We start from the raw sequence: 19,696 nt of genomic DNA on the forward strand, positions 1-19,696 counted from the left end.
AATCTTAAGACTTCTGGGTTACAAGTTGTAAAGGAGTGGTTAAACTGCTGCCACCAATTGTGAAGATGCGTGTTGTAAAACACCCACTGCCACCTAATCTATGAGGGAAGCTGGGCAACGCTCAATATCAACCTAGGAGCTATCTTATAAAGGGACTGTGAATTACAGAAGGCTTTGTTCATTTGATAGCGTAGCGTTTACTGTTCCTGGCTGACTTTACTATTGCAGGCTGTTCAACTTAGGAGAAACTGTATCAGGCAAGGCTTGAGGAAAACAGTAACAAGTTTATTTTAACAGGAGTATAACATGTTTAACTGTTTCTTCACAAGAGGCACAAATCTTGATGGTTACATTGGAAAGGTTTCATGAGTAATCTCAGGCACAGACTTCAAAACGTTTCACAGCAGGCACAGAGGGCTTAAACCCAGCCAAACCTTGATTCTTAATTCAGAATCACCAACCCCCTGTAGCTCTCTCACTACCAGGTCCTTCTCTGCAACCACTTTGGTCGCCAATTGATTCCCTGAATCCCCACCCTGAGATTCAGTCTTTCCTATAGCACACCGGCTACAGACACATTCCCTGAATCTCCACCCAGAGACTCAGTCCTCTCAGTAGCTCACCGGCTTACTGACTTTTTTAAAACAGCTGCCTCCTGAAGAGGCAGTTGGCTCCGCCCCCGTTGCTATGGCAACTCAGCTAACGCCAAGCCACCATCTCCAACAAAACATAATCCTCCATACTTACCATCCCTAAACTACTGTTTAAATTACACATAACCAAAGGAATAAAATTTACACATTGTCACACAAGTCTTCAAAGTTCCAGCACAGAAAATTACTTTAGGAAATGAATCTCTGAAAGTAACTTCCAAAAATGCCCCTTAGGAATCTAGCCAAAAATCTTGAACTAGTGGAATTGAACAGACCACTAATGGGGTACTGCTATATGGGGTACAGCTATATTCTCAATAGCTCTTCTGAATACTACACGAAAGACTGACCCAAGCTTCTTCTTCAATCCCAAACTCGTTTTCACTAACACCAACACTTCTTCTTTCTAACAGTTCCACTCTCTCAGCCTCTCTTTCTCTTCCTCAGCGCCGGCGCCACTTCAGTCTGATCGCGTCGGGGGCCCACCTCTTTGCCGTGGGGGGCTGGCACCTGGGCTCCCTCCTGGGGCCGGACAGCAGCACCTGCCTCTACGGGACGGTGGAGCGCTACGACCCCTGGGCTGACCAATGGGCCCTGGTCTCCTCACTGCCCCTGGGGGAGCTCCCCTTCGCCGTCTCCCTGTCCCACGACCTGCCCCTCTGCGCCGCCCACCAAGGATCCCTCTTCGCCTTAGGCAGTCTCCGCTCCACCGGGGAGAAGCTCCTCCTCAGGTACGACGTGGAGGCAGGTGAGCAGCGCCTGCGTTCGGCCCGTGTGCAGAGTGCCAGGAAGTCTCTAAAATAGGATAATATTGCAGGGACTGCAAAACAGTGTTAGCAAGATAAATGTAATTCTGCTAATTGCTAATGAATTGCTTTGCCAATGTGTTGCTGAAGGCTTTCATGACAGGAACCACTGGGTTGGTGTGAATTTTTCAGGCTGCCTGGCCATGGTCTCTCCTGATGTTTTGCCTACATCTGGTTAATGGCATCTTCAGAGGTTTTGTTGGCAGTGAGGCAAGTGTGTGTGTGTGTCTGTATCTCTGTGTGTGTGTGTGTCTCTCGTCATCAAATTTGCAGACGACACCAAATGGGGAGGGATAGCCAAGACTCCAGAGGACAGGAGCAGGATTCAAAACGATCTTGACAGATTAGAGAGATGATGGGCCAAAACTAACACAATGAAGTTCAACAGGGACAAATGCAAGAGACTCCACTTAGGCAGAAAAAACGAAATGCAAAGATACAAAATGGGGGACAATGCCTGGCTCGAGAGCAGGACGTGTGAAAAAGATCTTGGAGTCCTCATGGACAACAAGTTAAAGATGAGCCAACAATGTGATGTGGCAGCAAAAAAAGCCAATGGGATTTTGGCCTGCATCAAGAGGAGCCTAGTGTCTAGGTCCAGGGAAGTCATGCTCCCCATGCTCTATTCTGCTTTGGTTAGACCACACCTGGAATATTGTGTCCAATTCTGGGCACTACAATTCAAGAGAGATATTGACAAGCTGGAATGTGTCCAGAGGAAGAGGGCGACTCAAAGGATCAAGGGTCTGGAGAACACGCCCTATGAGGAGCGGCTTAGGGAACTGGGCATGTTTAGCCTGAAGAAGAGAAGGATGAGAGGAGACATGCTAGCCATGTATAAATATGTGAGAGGAAGCCACAGGGAGGAGGAGGGAACAAGCTTGTTTTCTGCTTCCTTGGAGACTAGGACGCAGAACAATGGCTTCAAACTACAAGAGAGGAGATTCCACCTGAACATGAGGAAGAACTTCCTGACTGTGAGAGCCGTTTAGCAGTGGAACTCTCTGCCCCGGAGTGTGGTGGAGGCTCCTTCTTTGGAAGCTTTGAAACAGAGGCTGGATGGCCATCTGTCAGGGGTGATTTGAATGCAATATTCCTGCTTCTTGGCAGAATGGGGTTGGACTGGATGATGGCCCAGGAGGTCTCTTCCAACTCTTTGATTCTAGGATTCTGTGTGTGCATGTGTATATCTCCATGGAATAATGCCCAGGGTGGGAGAAAGAACCCTTGTCTGTTTGGAGCAAGCGTGAATGTTGCAATTAGCAAGCTTGAATAGCACTGAGTAGCCTTGCAGCTGCAAAGTCAATCAGTGTGGGTGTGTGCCATCACACCCAGACACTATGAAGTTAAAACTAAGATGTGCTTCTCTCTTTATCTGGGCAAATCGCACGTGCCTTTCTTAGAAACTCCAGATTCTCAGCAACTGAGGACAGTCCAGAATTGAACATCAACAGAACATTTATTTTTCAAAGTCCTTGGCAGACTTGGCACAGCTTGATGAAGTTACAAACACAAACAGTCAATTTGGGAAGCCATAGAGATGTTCTTTCTTTCCTTTTTCCTTCAGTCGCCGAGTTAACTTATCCCCAATGCTAGAAAAAATCCCGGGATCTTTTTACCCTAACCCTGAGCTGTTATATTTCAGAAAGAGCAGGTCTTCCCTTATCTAAGCTCAAGATTAGTTTTGGAGATTTATTTATTTTTATTTATTATTATTTATTTGATGCATTTATTAACCGCCATTCTCAGCCCTTTAGGGCGACTCATGGCGGTGTACACACATATAAAAGACAATTTACAAAGAAGCAATTACAACAACCTGTAAACTACACAACAATTACAAAACTACACTAAAAATCCGCTTCGTCTCATAGTGGAATCGTAGCCAATCTCATATTCCTTGTTCCATTCCAGTCATCTTTACCACATTGTTATAGCACTAATTAAATGCCCTCTCGAACAGCCATGTCTTGAGGCTTTTTCGGAAGGACATAAGGGAGGGCGCCTGTCTGATGTCTGCAGGGAGAGTGTTCCACAGCCGGGGGGCCACCACCGAGAAGGCCCTCTCTCTCGTCCCCGCCAGGCGTGCCTGTGAGGCAGGCGGGATCGAGAGAAGGGCCTCCCCAGACGATCTCAAGGTCCTCGTGGGCTCGTAGGCCAAGATGCGGTCCGAAAGGTATTTTGGGCCGGAACCGTTTAGGGCTTTGTAGGCCAACACCAGCACCTTAAATTGGGTCCGGTAGCAAATCGGCAGCCAATGGAGCTGGGACAACAAGGGCGTTGTATGCTCCCTGCTACCCGCTCCAGTTAGTAACATGGCTGCCGCACGCTGGACCAGCTGAAGCTTCCGGGCCGTCTTCAAGGGCAGCCCCACGTAGAGAGCGTTGCAGTAGTCAAGGCGGGATGTGACAAGAGCGTGTACCACCGTGGCCAAGTCAGACTTCCCGAGGTACGGGCGCAGCTGGCGCACGAGCCTAAGCTGTGCAAATGCTCCCCTGGTCACCGCTGACACCTGGGGATCCAGGCTCAACGATGAGTCCAGGATCACACCCAAGCTGCGAACCTGCGCCTTCAAGGGGAGTGCGACCCCGTCCAGCACAGGCTGTAACCCTATATCCCGTTCGGCCTTGCGACTGACCAGGAGTACCTCTGTCTTGTCTGGATTTAATTTCAGTTTGTTCGCCCTCATCCAGACCGTTACAGCGGCCAGGCACCGGTTCAGGACCTCGACAGCCTCCTTAGTAGCAGGTGGGAAGGAGTGACAGAGTTGGACATCATCTGCGTACAGATGACACCGCACCCCGAAACTCCGGATGATCTCACCCAGCGGCTTCATGTAGATATTAAACAGCATGGGGGACAGTATGGAGCCCTGAGGAACCCCACAAGTCAAAGGCTGTGGTGTTGAACAGGAGTCCCCCAATAACACCTTCTGAGTGCGACCCTCCAGGAATGACTGGAGCCACTGCAAAGCAGTGCCCCCAAGACCCATTTCCGCAAGGCGCCCCAGAAGGATACCGTGGTCGACGGTATCGAAGGCCGCTGAGAGGTCCAGGAGCACCAACAGGGACACACTCCCCCTGTCTAGTTCCCGGCGCAGATCATCCACTAAGGCGACCAAGACCGTCTCGGTACCATGCCCCGGTCTGAAACCAGACTGTGCCGGATCCAGATAATCCGTGTCTCTCAAGAATACCTGGAGTTGTGAGGCCACCACGCTTTCCATGACTTTGCCCAAAAAGGGGAGATTGGAAACAGGCCGAAAGTTGTCCAATTTAGCGGGGTCCAGTGATGAAGTAATGAAGCTTTTCTCAATAGCAGAGAAATCTGGAGATATTCCCTACCCCAGCACTGAGCTACTGTCTTCTAGAAAGAGCAGGTCTTTCTCTATCTGAGCTCAACACCAAAGGCGAGAGGGTAACCTCAATCCTAATCCAAATCTCAATTATACTCACAATGGCTTGTCCGAGCTTGCCAGCGCATCTGAGGCTTTTTCTATACTAAAGAAAGCAGGAGGGCTTTCCAAAATGGAGATCTCATCCCCAGGAAAAAGGGCGGTCCCTAGACCAAACGAACACTTGTTAAACCAATAGCTGCAAAAGACTCGCAGGCTGGATTCCAGCTTCTGTTAATACTTAACTTTCAGGGTGCGGCTGCAACCCGGGGGAAAATTCAAAGGGATGTTACTTTATGCAACTAAGGGGCAATGCAAACCAAGCTCCTGGAAGACGGAACAGGGTATTTGCATAGAGGTGATGTGATTGGAGGTGACCCCCCCCCCCCGCCCAGGACTCTGTAAAAGATAGTTCAAAACCAGGGGATTCATAGTTTTGCTAAGGACACCAGGCTGGAATGATCCCATAATCCCCTATCTCTCCCCCATGTGGGAACCTAAGACTTCTTTCATGGCCCCACATGGCAACACCCCTGTAACCCACACTAGCACCTAACCAATTTGGCTATTATTTATTAATTGGATTCCTTTTAATGAATGAAACTCCTGTTTTATGAATGGACTCTGACCCCTCAGTGTTCCCATTGGCCCCCCATACGCTCCTCATAAACTTTAGGGAGCTCTTATGAACTTTTATAAACTTTCTTCAACTTTTATGGATTTGTTTGAAAACTTTTACAAACTTTGGTGAACTTTGGGAAGGGCCGATATAGGACCCCTGACCCTGTATGATTTCTCTCTCATCTTATGGACTCCATGTATGTTCCCGTATCCCTTTTCCCATTCACTTTATGTATATGTGTTAGTGTTTTGGAAAATGAAGGAAAAAGCCTTCTTTTTCATGAAACCAGCACCTCATGTAATGCAAAGATACAGAATGGGGGACGCCTGACTCGAGAGCAGTACGTGTGAAAAAGATCTTGGAGTCCTCGTGGGGAGGAAGGGGAACATGAGCCAACAATGTGATGTGGCGGCAAAAAAAGCCAATGGGATTTTAGCCTGCATCAATAGGAGCATAGTGTCTAGATCTAAGGAAGTAATGCTACCCCTCTATTCTGCTTTGGTTAGACCACATCTGGAATATTGTGTCCAATTCTGGGCACCACCATTCAAGAGAGATGTTGACAGGCTGGAATGTGTCCAGAGGAGGGCGACTAAAATGATTAAGGGTCTGGAGAACAAGCCCTATGAGGAGCGGCTTAAGGAGCTGGGCATGTTTAGCCTGAAGAAGAGAAGGCTGAGAGGAGACATGATGAGGGCCATGTATAAATATGTGAGAGGAAGCCACAGGGAGGAGGAGGGAGCAAGCTTGTTTTCTGCTTCCTTGGAGACTAGGACGCGGAACAATGGCTTCAAACTACAAGAGAGGAGATTCCATCTGAACATGAGGAAGAACTTCCTGACTGTGAGAGCCGTTCAGCAGTGGAACTCTCTGCCTTGGTGTGTGGTGGAGGCTCCTTCTTTGGAAGCTTTTAAGCAGAGGCTGGATGGCCATCTGTCAGGGGTGCTTTGAATGCAATATTCCTGCTTCTTGGCAGAATGGGGTTGGACTGGATGGCCCATGAGGTCTCTTCCAACTCTTTGATTCTAGGATTCTATGATTCTATGAAACCAGCACCTCATGGCTCCTGGAAGTTTCTCAGTTTACTGGGCCAGTTAATCCCTAGACCAGCGGTTCTCAACCTGGGGGTCACAACCCCCAGGGGGGTCGTTGGGCCATTTTCGGGGTCGTGAAGCTGCCTTGGTTGGCCCTGCCCCTGCCAAAATGGCTGCCGACCCTTGCCGTTTGGGCAAGGGAGGGCTGCCTGCCCCCCGCGGGGGGGGGGGAGAGAGGCGGAGGGGGAGGGCTGCGCTCACAGCTTTGCCATGAACGCAGCCTTTCTGCCCGCCCCCTGTGCACCCTTCCAAGCTCTTTGATGGCAGGGGAGCTATACATCCCAGTAGCTCCCAAATGCCAAGGTCTGTTTTTCCCCAAACTCCACCAGTGTTCACATTGGGGCATGTTGAGTATCCGTGCCAAGGTTGGTCCAGATCCATCATTGTTTGAGTCTGCAATGCTCTCTGGATGCAGGTGAACTACAACTCCAAAACCAAAGGACACTGCCCACCAAAACCTTCCAGTGTTTTCTATTAGTCATGGGAGAACTGTGTGCCAAGTTTGGTCCAATTCCATCATTGGTGGAGTTCAAAATGCTCTTTGATTGTAGGTGAACTATAAATCCCAGCAACTACAACTCCCAAATGACATAATCAATTCTCCCTCCAACCCCATCAGTGTTCAAATTTGGGCATATTGGGTAAGGTAAGGTAAGTTTTCCCCTGACATTAAGTACAGTTGTTTCCAACTCTGGGAGTTGGTGCTCAATTTCTAGGCCAAAGAGCCTGTGTTGTCCATAGACAGCTCCAAGGTCATGTGGCTGACATTACAGCATGGGTATTTGTGCCAAATTTGGTCCAGTGAATGAAAATACATCCTGCATTTCAGATATATACATTATGAGTCATAACAGTAACACAATTACAATTAGGAAGTAGCAATAATAATAATTTTATGGTTGGGGGTCACCACAATGTGAGGCGCTGTCTTAAGGGGTCGCGGCATTAGGAAGGTTGAGAACCACTGCCCTAGACAAAGGACTCAACCAAAACCCATTTGCATGGACAATAAATAAATGGCTCTTATCAGACTGGACCTCTGAGGGCTTAGCCAGGCTATCTGGAATGATAAGGCCTATGGACTTTGGAATCACCCAACACAAAGGGCAATTCTCTATCTGCGAGGACCAGGGATTTCGTCACAGTCTTATCCATTGTGTCATATCCTGCCCGGCCGAAACGAAACATTAACTTCATCAATGAATTCCATATCCAGGAACGTAAAAACAAAGGACCTAGCCTCCTGGGGCTAGATGCTGTTTCGAAAGATTAAAACAATAACTTTGGTCTGGCTTGAGGGCCTAAGCTATCGCTGGATCATTGGGAAAACATTAGTCACTTTAATCCTTCATGTTTCCATTCCCTTCATTGTTTCCCGCCTGGTCCGCCTCCTCCCTTCCCGTTGGCTGAGAAGCCAAAGCGGGGCTAGCGCTCAGATTGGACAGAGCGTAGATTAGCTGACCGCACCTCCCAGCCAGCTGATTACTCCAGCCAATCAGTGCAAAGCCAGCTAGGGGGGTGGGAGCGGGAAATTTGAATTTGACAGCTCTGTATTTCCAATAAATATTGTATTATTTTCCCCAACAAGTCATGTCGGCTCCTGGGCAAATTATTGTGGAATGAAATAAACATCTCAGTGGCTTTCCTTTAACTTGGTAAGACTTTATTAGGAGAAAATTAGGGAAAAATTATTTTGCGTGCTTGCTGTCCCACCAGGGTCGCAGATCTCCTTTTTGGGTCTGGCCGGTTTCTGCTCTGCCAGGGCCTCTCAAATTCATGCTCGACATCAGTGGCCTGGCTGATGTTGCCTGGAGGCATCCCTGTTTGGGAGGTGTTAACTGGCCTTTGATTGCTTGCTGTCTGGAGTCCTCCTGTTTCTGAGTGGTGTTCATTATTTACTGTCTTGAAAATAAACAAACACCAGAATCAGGACAGTAAATAATGAACACCACTCAGAAACCAGGGAATTCCAGACAACAATGACGACAACAACAATGAACCACAACAACCGCACACCATAAACTCAAATGGGTGGAACCATTCTGGCTTCTCTGGGGAACGAGTTGCTTGTTTTGGGTGAAAGCAGAGTCAGAGCAGAAGTCATCCAGGGTCAATGGGAAGCAGTCATCCAGGGTCAGTGTGGAATTACCCAGATCCTGTTTCCCGCCTGCCAGACAGACAGCCCATAATAATCTCCAGTATCCAAGTCCCAAAATAGTCACTAGAGACAGGAGATCTCCATTATAGTGAGTTTATTGATCAGCTAAACGCACGGCAAACTTTACACAAATGAGAGTGCCATGCCACACCTCGGTCCAGCTTCTGTTTTTACAGACAATGTAATTTTCATTTCCTGAGAAAGCTAGCGCTGTTATGTCAGTGCTAGCGTATTAGCCTCCTAGTTTATTCCCATTGTCTATGAGAATATGGATGGCCTTGCTGTGTCAACCGGTTTTCCTTTTCTACCCCCTCACCTTGTAATTAAGCTCTGAAGTCTTAGCAAATCAACCCATTAAATCGGTTCTTTTGAAGTTCCATGCTGGGTCAAGCTGACCCTTCTCGGAGGCTGTTAGAGCTTAACTAACTAACTTTCAGGCTAAGCACAGAGCAGTGATCAATATCAATCTGCTTGAGTTGTGTTGGAGCTCAATTTGTGGTTGTGTTTAAGGATCAGGGTAATTTGGATATGGGGAATGATGACAATGAGGTTCATGAAGGTAATGGTGTTTCCAATGATATCGATGCAGAAAAAGTGTATTTTCTCATGAGAATGTTCCTGAAGGGTGTGATGGCACGAGTGGCGCCACCTATATATAGAACTGTAAATTGCAAGATTTGAACTGTTGTATTATGCCTAATTTTGCCTTTTTACCCTGTAAATGTATAGTTGGATTGATTGGTTATTTATAGCTGTCAATCAGTGTTGTTTGCACCAGTTGAATTGCTCCTCCTGCTCAATTGTTTGACCCCACCTCTTCCTAGAGAGCAGGGCAGTGTTTCCTTTTCCATTCCACCATCAAACTTTCTATCAGGTGGACATGAGAGAGAGACTTGGCTCTGAAGCCCTTGATTAAGTTACCTCTCAGCACCAATTCTGAGGTTCTTACCCTTGAGACTTATGCTTCATGTTCAGATCAACCTGGATGACATTGAGAAGTCTCAAGCACCTTCAAACCAGAGGAAGGCTTTGTGCCTTCAAAATATAGGCCATTGGAATTGGGGTTGTGATTATTCCAATGTTCACAGCCATTGAGAAAGAGGGACCTGGAAAAGCTTCTCAGCTGCATACTCCTTGGACCCAAGACAACCAGAGACTCTAATGTATATTTCCTTTGAAACTTCCAGCTTATTGCCTTAAAGGGATAACTCTTTGTGAACAATAAAAACCTATTTTGAGTTATCTACAGTTTTTTGGTCCTTGGGAGTTCTAGTTTTCCTAAAGGAGGGCAAGGAGCAATCCCCTGGGGAAAAGATGTCACGTTCATGCCTATTTCAGGTGCGACGGCACAAAGAGTGTGGGGATTATGGTGTGCTCCCTGAATTGCTACCAGAGAATTCCCATGATTTGGTGCTTGAGAACAGCTCAGCACTTGGCCCAGCTACAGAAATTAATGAGCAAATAGATAGACTGGATGTTATTAGTCAGAATAGGAAAGCAGAACAGTGCCTCAGGCGTTCTGCCAGGCTCAAAGAAAGAATGATAAGGGATTCAAGGCTAAAACAAAACCCATTTCTGGCCACTTGGGACATAGTGTAATGAGGAGATAAAAGTCCCAAGTACAGGATCTGTAGTCAGATGAAGCATCATTTGGAATCAAGTCAAGACCTCGTTCATGTTCCTTGGAAGCCTTGCTTTGGAAAGATTCATGTGTTAAGTGCCTTTGATTCATGTTTTCAATTCTTGGATTTTATGATCATGTTTTAAGTGTTCTTGGATTCATGTTTCCAGTTTTTGGATTATACTATAGAAGTTTCTGCATTTGTTTGTCATGAACTTTGATGGACTAATTTCCAGGGCATTGGTTCTGGCTTATGTTCTTACCTGATTGGATCCACCTATTCCTTTAAAGTGCTTTTTACTATTACTGCTCTTTAATTATCCTCTGTTTGTAATTCATCTGTGCAATTTTCTTGCAGCAGCTGAGATGATCCATGGTTTCCTCAGCTTCCTTGCACAGCCTGCATTTTGGGTCATCCGCTGATTTTTCAATCCTGGCCTTAATGGCCTTGGATCTGATGGCTTGCTCCTGGGCTGCAAGGATCAGGCCTTCTTCTGTCTCCTTCTTCAAGGTTCCATTCGTGAGCCATCACCAGGTCTTCTCCTTGTCCACTTTTCCTTCCATTTTGTCAAGGAACTGCCCATGTAAGGCTTTGTTGTGCCAGCTGTCAGCTTTAGTTTGCAGTGAGGTTTTCTTGTACTGACTCTTTGTCTGCTGTGCTTTAAGGATCCAATTCTTGACTTCCATCAAAGCAGGTTCTTGGCTTTCCTTGACATATTCTGCCAGGGCATCGTGTTTGTCTTCTTTGACTGCTTGTTTGACTTGTTTTACAAGTCAAACAAGTAGTTTGACTTGTTTTCTCGGCCGATAGAGCTGGTCAACATCACTGCGAGGATGTAGTGAATTATGAATGGTCATGAGTTTCCTTGTTTGTCTGTCCAAATTGTCCAGTTCTGCCTGTGTCCAGTTTATGATGCCAGGCTTGGGCAATCCATGGTTCTAAATGGTTCTAAAGTACTTACAAAACTAAAGTTCTGGTGGTGAAAATTTCAGAACTCTAACAAAACTTTCAAAATTTAATTATTATTTCATTATTGGTGATTTTAATGACAGAACCAATTAGGAACTGCCATTTATTATGAAATTTGCAGAGTTTTGTTAGAGTTCTGAAATTTTCACCACCAGAACTTTAGTTTTGTAAGTACTTTAGAACCATTTAGAACCATGGATTGCCCAAGCCTAATGCCTAGTAATTCATCGTTAGCATTACTCCAGCCTCTGTCTCTTCAAGTTGTCAAAGGTGAGTTTGGACAGGTGACCACTCACGTTCCGCATCTTTCTTTGCAGATTCCTGGCAGGAGCTGCTGCCCACCTTGACCCGTGCGGACGCCGACCTCCCAGGACTGTACTTTCTCAGGGGCACGGACCCACTCTTTGTGTTGGGGGGCAACACACAGGGCAATGTGGTCACCACCTTCAGCCTCGACCGCCGGGAGTGGGGTCCGGTCCGAGCTCTGCCCAAGTGCGGCCTGGCGGGTCAGGGTCTGGCGCTGGACAATGGGATGGTCTTCATGGCCTCTCCGGACGCAGACGCCATCCTGGAAGTGGACTTGGAGGGTCTCTGCTGCCGCCCGCTGCCCCCGCCTCCCTTCCCCCTCTTCTACGAGGCCCTCTTCCTCCTCCACTTCCCAGCGTCCACTCCTGAAGAGGGAGAGGAACAGGGGGGCTTGGGAGACCCCAATCCATGAGTGTGCAAGTCTACACACCAATGGGAGTCTGGGGTCAGGTGGAGAGAAGCCATAGTCCCACTCTCTTCTTCTTTGGCCAGATCTTCTCATTGGAATAATAGTTTGTTTGGGTTGTTGTAGGTTATTTCAGGCTATATGTTCTAGAGGCATTCTCTCCTGACGTTTCGCCTGCATCTATGGCAAGCATCCTCAGAGATAGCGAGGTCCTCACTATTATTTTATTTTATTTATTTATTTGATACACTTGTATACCGCTAATATCTCAGCCTGTGCGGCGACTCATTGCGGTTTACAACTTGTTAAAATACAATAGTCACTTAAAAATATAAAATAAGATATCAAAATACAAGACATAAAACATACATAGTATGAACATACTTAGTATCGGGCCACCAATACAAGTCGAAAACATCTCATAGTTAAAATCGTAGTTCAGTTCGTTATCCTTGGTTGCAAGTCCATGGTCAAAATAACCTTACATCGGAAATTAGTTAAAAACTTGCTCGAACATCCAAGTTTTTAGATTTTTCCGAAATGCCATTAGCGAGGTGGCTGATCTTAGTTCAATAGGGAGGGCATTCCAAAGCCGGGGGGCCACCACAGAAAAGGCCCTATCTCTCGTTCCCGCGAGCCGCACCTGTGAAGCAGGCGGGATGGAGAGAAGGGCTCCTCCTGAAGATCTTAGGGTCCTGGTGGGCTGATAGGCCGAGATACGTTCGGATAGGTATGTAGGGCCAGAACCGTTTAGGGCTTTAAAGGTCAAAACCAGCACTTTGAATTGGGCTCGGTAGCTGATCGGTAGCCAATGGAGCTGGTACAGCAGAGGAGTTGTGTGCTCCCTGCGCCCTGCTCCTGTTAATACCATGGCTGCCGCCCGTTGGACTAGTTGAAGCTTCCGGGCCGTCTTCAAAGGCAACCCCACGTAGAGAGCGTTGCAGTAATCAAGGCGGGATGTAACCAGAGCGTGGATTACCGTGGCCAAGTCAGACTTCCCAAGGTACGGTCGCAGTTGGCGCACGAGTCTTAACTGTGCAAATGCTCCCCTGGTCACCGCCGAAACCTGGGGATCCAGGCTCAGCGATGAGTCCAGGATCACACCCAAACTGCGAACCTGTGTCTTCAGGGGGAGTGCGACCCCGTCTAACACAGGCTGTAACCCTATACCCTGTTCAGCCCTGCGACTGACCAGGAGCACCTCTGTCTTGTCTGGATTTAATTTCAATTTGTTCGCCCCCATCCAGACCGTCACAGCGGCCAAGCACCGGTTCAGGACCTCGACAGCCTCCTTAGTAGCGGGTGGAAAGGAGTGACAGAGCTGGACATCATCTGCGTACAGATGACACCGCACCCCGAAACTCCGGATGATCTCGCCCAGCGGCTTCATGTAGATGTTAAACAACATGGGAGACAATATTGAACCCTGAGGAACCCCACAAAACAACGGTTGTGGGGTAGAACAGGAGTCCCCCAGTAACACCTTCTGAGACCGACCCTCGAGGAATGACCGGAGCCACCGCAAAGCAGTACCTCCGAGGCCCATTCCTGCGAGGCGTCCCAGAAGAATACCGTGGTCGACGGTATCGAAGGCCGCTGAGAGGTCGAGAAGCACCAACAGGGACACACTCCCCCTGTCGAGCTCCCGACGGAGATCATCCACTAAGGCGACCAAGGCTGTCTCGGTACCATGTCCCGGCCTAAAGCCAGACTGCGCCGGATCTAGATAATCCGTGTCTACCAAGAATGCCTGGAGTTGTGAGGCCACCACACGTTCCATGACTTTGCCCAAAAAGGGAAGATTGGAAACAGGCCGATAGTTTACCAATTGAGTGGGGTCCAGTGATGGTTTCTTCAACAGCGGTTTTATCACAGCTTGCTTTAAGCTGGCTGGAAAAATGCCTTCCCGAAGGGAGGCATTAACCACCACCTTAACCCACTCGGCCAATCCCCCTCTGGCCTCCTTTAGAAGCCAGGATGGGCAGGGGTCTAGGATGCATGTAGTAGCTCTCATTCCTCCAAGCACCTTGTCCACATCCTCGGTTTGAACCAATTGAAATGAATCCATCAAAATCGGACAAGCAGATGCTCGTGTTACATCCTCAGAGACTGCCGTTAATGTGGCATCCAGTCCAGAGCGGATCAAAGCGACTTTGTCTGCGAAGAACCGAGCAAAAGCTTCACAGCGAGCTGCCGAGTCATCAGGGCACCCATCCTGGATGGTGGGTTTTAAAAGGCCTCTGACAACCCGGAACAGTTCAGCCGGACGGTTCTTTGCAGACGCAATAGAGGCCGCGAAGAAGGTCTTCTTAGCGGCTCTTATTGCCGCGGCATATGACCTTAAAAAGGACACAAACCGTGTTCGGTTTGGCTCGCTCGGATCCGAACGCCACACGCTCTCTAGTTCCCTCTTCTTTCGCTTCAACACCGCCAGCTCCTCAGTAAACCAAGGGGCTGGTTTAGCTCGGCTACTTGAGAGGGGACGTTCTGGAGCGATCGTGTCTATTGCTCTAGTCATCTCCCCATTCCAGAGAGCGACCAGGGCATCAACAGGATCACCAACCGAGGTGGCGGGGAATTCCCCAAGAGCCATCAGGAATCCCTCCGGATCCATAAGCCTCCTGGGGCGGACCAATTTAATAGGTCCTCCACCTCTGCGGAGGTTAGGGGGTGCAGTAAGTCTAAAGCTGACCAGGTGGTGGTCGGTCCATGGCAACGGAGAGATGGATAACTCCTCAACACCGCCACCTTCCTCCCATCCCTGACAGAAAACCAAGTCCAATGTATGTCCAGCACTGTGGGTGGGGCCAGATACTTGTTGGGACAGACCCATGGTCGCCATGGTAGACATGAAGTCCTGAGCCGCTCCCGTTAGGGCAGCCTCGGCGTGGACATTGAAGTCCCCCAGCACAAGCAGCCGTTGGGACTCCAATGCCAGGTCCGAGACTACCCCCGCTAGCTCAGGTAGGGAGACTGTAGTGCAGCGAGGTGGACGGTACACTAACAGAATCCCTAAACTGTCCCGGTCACCCACCCTCAGGTGGACGCATTCAAAATTTGTTGACTGCGGGATGGGGGTCCTGGTCAGAGAAATGGAATCTCTATAGACTACTGCAACCCCGCCTCCCCGCCCTCCGGATCTCGGTTGATGCTGCACAGAGAACCCGGGTGGACAAAGCTGGGTCAAGTTTACACCTCCAGCTTCGTCCAGCCAGGTCTCTGTGATGCACGCCAGATCTGCCCGTTCATCCAGGATTAAGTCCTGGATGAAAGTTGTTTTGCCATTGACAGATCTGGCGTTCAACAGCACCACTTTCAATCCCGAGGGACCGCCATCCTGGTTACTCCTACTTACCGTATCAGGAGACCGGTTTGGAATTACTAAAGTTGTTCCCCGTTCCCTAGGCCGAATTAAAGGTCTCCTTTTCCCGTATCTCCCCTTCCCCACCACGACTTCTATGGGGGCTCCTCGGTTAACGGAAGCCTCTCCCTCCTCCATGACGCATTTGGTACTTATACTAATAAACCAGGGATCATCGTGGTGTACATGCCATGTTACAGTTTCAGTTTGCCATAGCTTTGCCTTCCACGTGTTCTTCAGTCCCGTTAGGTCATATTCGAGATCCCTCGTGCTATTCCATTCCTTCTTACCTACATATACAATTAGCAACCAAATTAACAGATGCCAAGAAGTAGGTAATAGCATAGGTCGTAGTTATTAAGCACAGTTGGAACAAGGAATTATGCTGTTGAAATACAGATGATGTTTTAGCACAACACAGTAGAGCAGCAATGAAATGCGAAGGCTTAAATGACCCAAGATATTAATTAAAGTGCGTCATGGAGGCCTGATTCAGCACTAGCTGTAACAATCGAATTTAAAGTGCTATAGTGGCTAAGTGCACAAGAAATAGTTTAAAGTGCTAATGGCATAAAGTGCAAGATCACAACAGTTAATAAAGTGCACGAAGTAACCAATTGATCATGGAATCAGGATTAATTAATTAGCAACCATCAGGAACGGTCAGCACATTCAAGATGGTCACACATAGGTTGCAATAATAATCAATCAAAACGGGGGTGAATTAGCACCGTCAGAATAATTAGCACACTCAGAGCTAGATGATACAATTAAAAAGACTAAGGTGCTAAAACTCATGAAATAGTAGTCCAATGATATAGTAAGTTAAAGTGCTGATCGTATAAGTGCTAATATCATACAAGATTTTAAAACAATGAGGTGCTGAAAGATGATAATGGTTAACCAGCAAGGATGGTTATATATAACTATCAGTCCAAAGGAGGCCAGCTCAAGAGGTCTGCACACTATCTCTGAGGATGCTTGCCATAGATGCAGGTGAAACGTCAGGAGAAAATGCTACCTCACTCCCTCTGAGGATGCTTGCCATAGATGCAGGTGAACCGTCAGGAGAAAATGCCGTCAGGCGAAACGTCAGGAGAAAATGCTACCTCACTACCTCTGAGGATGCTTGCCATAGATGCAGGTGAAACGTCAGGAGAGAATGCCTCTAGAACATATAGCCTGGAAAAACCTACAACAACCCAAACAAACTATTAGGGAAAATAGATCTTGATATTTGGGAGTTGGAGTTGCTGGGATTTATAGTTCATTACAATCAAAGAGCATTCTGAACCCCACCAACGATAGAATTGGCTCAAACTTCCCACATGGAATCCCCATGACCATCAGAAAATACTGTGTTTTCTGATGGTCTTTGGTGACCCCCCTGACACCCCTTCGCGACCCCCTCAGGGGTCCCGACCCCCAGGTTGAGAAACACTGTTCTAGAGGCATTCTCTCCTGACGTTACGCCTGCATCTATGGCAAGTATCCTCAGAGGTTGTGAGGTCCTCTGAGGATGCTTGCCATAGATGCAGGCAAAACATCAGGAGAGAATGCCTCTAGAACATGGCCATGTAGCCCGAACAAACCTACAACAACTCAGTGATTAACGGCCATGAAAGCCTTCGACAATACAATAGTTTGTTTATTTATTTACTAGACGTCCCCTGCCACGCATTGCTGTGGCCCACATGGGGGTTCTGTGTGGGAGGTTTGGTCCAGATCCATCATTGTTTGAGTCCACAGTGATCTCTGGATGTAGGTGAACTACAACTCCCAAACTCAAGGTCAATCACCCACCAAACCCTTCCAGTATTTTCTGTTGGTCAAGGGAGTTCCGTGTGCCAAGTTTGGTTCAATTCTATCGTTGGTGGGGTTCAGAATGCTCTGTGATTGCAGGTGAACTATAAATCCCGGCAACTCCATCTCCCAAATGTCAAGATTCTATTTTCCCCAAACTCCACCAGTGTTCACATTTGGGCATATTGAGTCTTCGTGCCAAGTTTGGTCCAGATCCATCATTGTTTGAGTCCACAATGCTCTCTGGATGTAGGTGAACTACAACTCCAAAACTAAAGGACATCACACACCAACCCCTTCCAGCATTTTCTGTTGGTCATGGGAGAACTGTGTGCCAAGTTTGGTTCCTTCCATCGTTGATGGAGTTCAGAATGCTCTTTGATTGTAGGTGAACTATAAATCTCAGCCACTACAACTCCCAAACGCCAAGGTCTATTTCCCCCAAACTCCATCTGTGTTCATATTTGGGCATATTGAGTATTTGTGCCAAGTTTGGTCCAGATCCACCATTGTTTGAGTCCACAGTGCTCTCTGGATGTAGGTGAACTACAACTCCAAAACCAAAGGACATCGCCCACCAAACCCTTCCAGTATTTTCTATTGGTCAAGGGAGAACTGTGTGCCAAGTTTGGTTCTGTCCATCGTTGATGGAGTTCAGAATGCTCTTTGATTGTAGGTGAACTATAAATCCCAGCAACTACAACTCCCAAATGTCAAGATTCTATTTTCCCCAAACTCCACTAGTGTTCACATTTGGGCATATTGAGTATTTGTGTAGAGCTTGGTCCAGATCCATCATTGTTTGAGTCCACAATGCTCTCTGGATGTAGGTGAACTACAACTCCCAAACTCAAGGTCAATGCCCACCAAATTCTTCCAGTATTTTCTATTGGTCAAGGGAGTTCCAAGTGCCAAGTTTGGTTCAATTCCATCGTTGGTGGGGTTCAGAATGCTCTGTGATTGTAGGTGAACTATAAATCCCAGCAACTCCAACTCCCAAATGTCAAGATTCTATTTTCCCCAAACTATACCAGTGTTCACATTTGGGCATATTGAGTATTCATGTAGAGTTTGGTCCAGATCCATCATTGTTTGAGTCCACAGTGCTCCCTGGATGTAGGTGAACTACAACTCCAAAACCAAAGGACACTGCCCACTGTTATGAATTGTCATGTAAATATCTGATATGCAGGATGTATTTTCATTCACTGAACCAAATTTGGCACAAATACCCAATACACCAACATCTGAATACTGGTGAAGTTGGGGCGGGGTTGATTTTGTCATTTGGGAGTTGTAGTTGCTGGGATTTATAGTTCACCTACAATCAAAGAGCATTCTGAACTCTGCCAGCAATGGATTTGAACCAAACTTGGCACACAGAACTCCCATGACCAACGGAAAATACTGGAAAGGTTTGGTGGGCATTGAAGTTGAGTTTGGGAGTTGTAGTTCACCTATATCCAGAGAGTACTGTAGACTCATGCAATGGTGGATCTGGACCAAACTTGGCACGAATACTCAATATGCCCAAATGTGAACACTGGTGGAGTCTAGGGAAAATAGATCTTGACGTTTGGGAGTTGGAGTTGCTGGGATTTATAGTTCATTACAATCAAAGAACATTCTGAACTCCACCAACGATAGAATTGGCTCAAACTTCCCACTTGGAATCCCCATGACCATCAGAAAATACTGTGTTTTCTGATGGTCTTTGGTGACCCCTCTGACACCCCTTCGCGACCCCCTCAGGGGTCCCGACCCCCAGGTTGAGAAACACTGTTCTAGAGGCATTCTCTCCTGACGTTTCGCCTGCATCTATGGCAAGTATCTTCAGAGGTTGTGAGGTCCTCGCTACCTCTGAGGATGCTTGCCATAGATGCAGGCGAAACGTCAGGAGAGAATGCCTCTAGAACATGGCCATATAGCACGAAAAAACCTACAACTCAGTGATTCAGGCCATCAAAGCCTTCGACAATACAATAGTTTGTTTATTTATATAGACTAGCCTTCCCCTGCCACGCGTTGCTGTGGCCCACATGGGAGTTCCGTGTGGGAGGTTTGGCCCAATTCTATCGTTGGTGGGGTTCAGAATGCTCTGTGATTATAGGTGAACTATAAATCCCAGCAACTACAACTCCCAAATGTCAAGATTCTATTTTCCCCAAACTCCACCAGTGTTCACATTTGGGCATATTGAGTATCCATGTAGAGTTTGCTCCAGCTACATCATTGTTTGAGTCCACAATGCTCTCTGGATGTAGGTGAACTACAACTCCAAAACCAAAGGACACTGCCCACCAAACACTTCCAGTATTTTCTGTTGGTCAAGGGAGTTCCGTGTGCCAAGTTTGGTTCAATTCCATCGTTGGTGGGGTTCAGAATGCTCTGTGATTGCAAGTGAACTATAAATCCCAGCAACTCCAACTCCCAAATGTCAAGACTCTATTTCCCCCAAACTCCACCAGTGTTCACATTTGGGCATATTGAGTACTCGTGTAG

General features: G+C 47.5%; 1 protein-coding gene across 1 annotated transcript; it reads left to right on the forward strand.

Annotated features, from left to right (window-relative positions):
- Positions 1 to 933: 933 nt before the first annotated feature.
- Positions 934 to 12,037, forward strand: LOC132775600 (kelch-like protein 20). The gene is made up of 3 exons (XM_067468539.1): positions 934 to 938; positions 998 to 1,401; positions 11,636 to 12,037. Exons 1-3 carry the CDS (start codon positions 934 to 936, stop codon positions 12,034 to 12,036), a joined length of 810 nt encoding a protein of 269 aa, XP_067324640.1. The 3' UTR covers position 12,037.
- Positions 12,038 to 19,696: the final 7,659 nt, after the last annotated feature.

The sequence above is a fragment of the Anolis sagrei genome, chromosome 5, assembly GCF_037176765.1.
Source record: "Anolis sagrei isolate rAnoSag1 chromosome 5, rAnoSag1.mat, whole genome shotgun sequence".
Classification (NCBI taxonomy): domain Eukaryota; kingdom Metazoa; phylum Chordata; class Lepidosauria; order Squamata; family Dactyloidae; genus Anolis; species Anolis sagrei.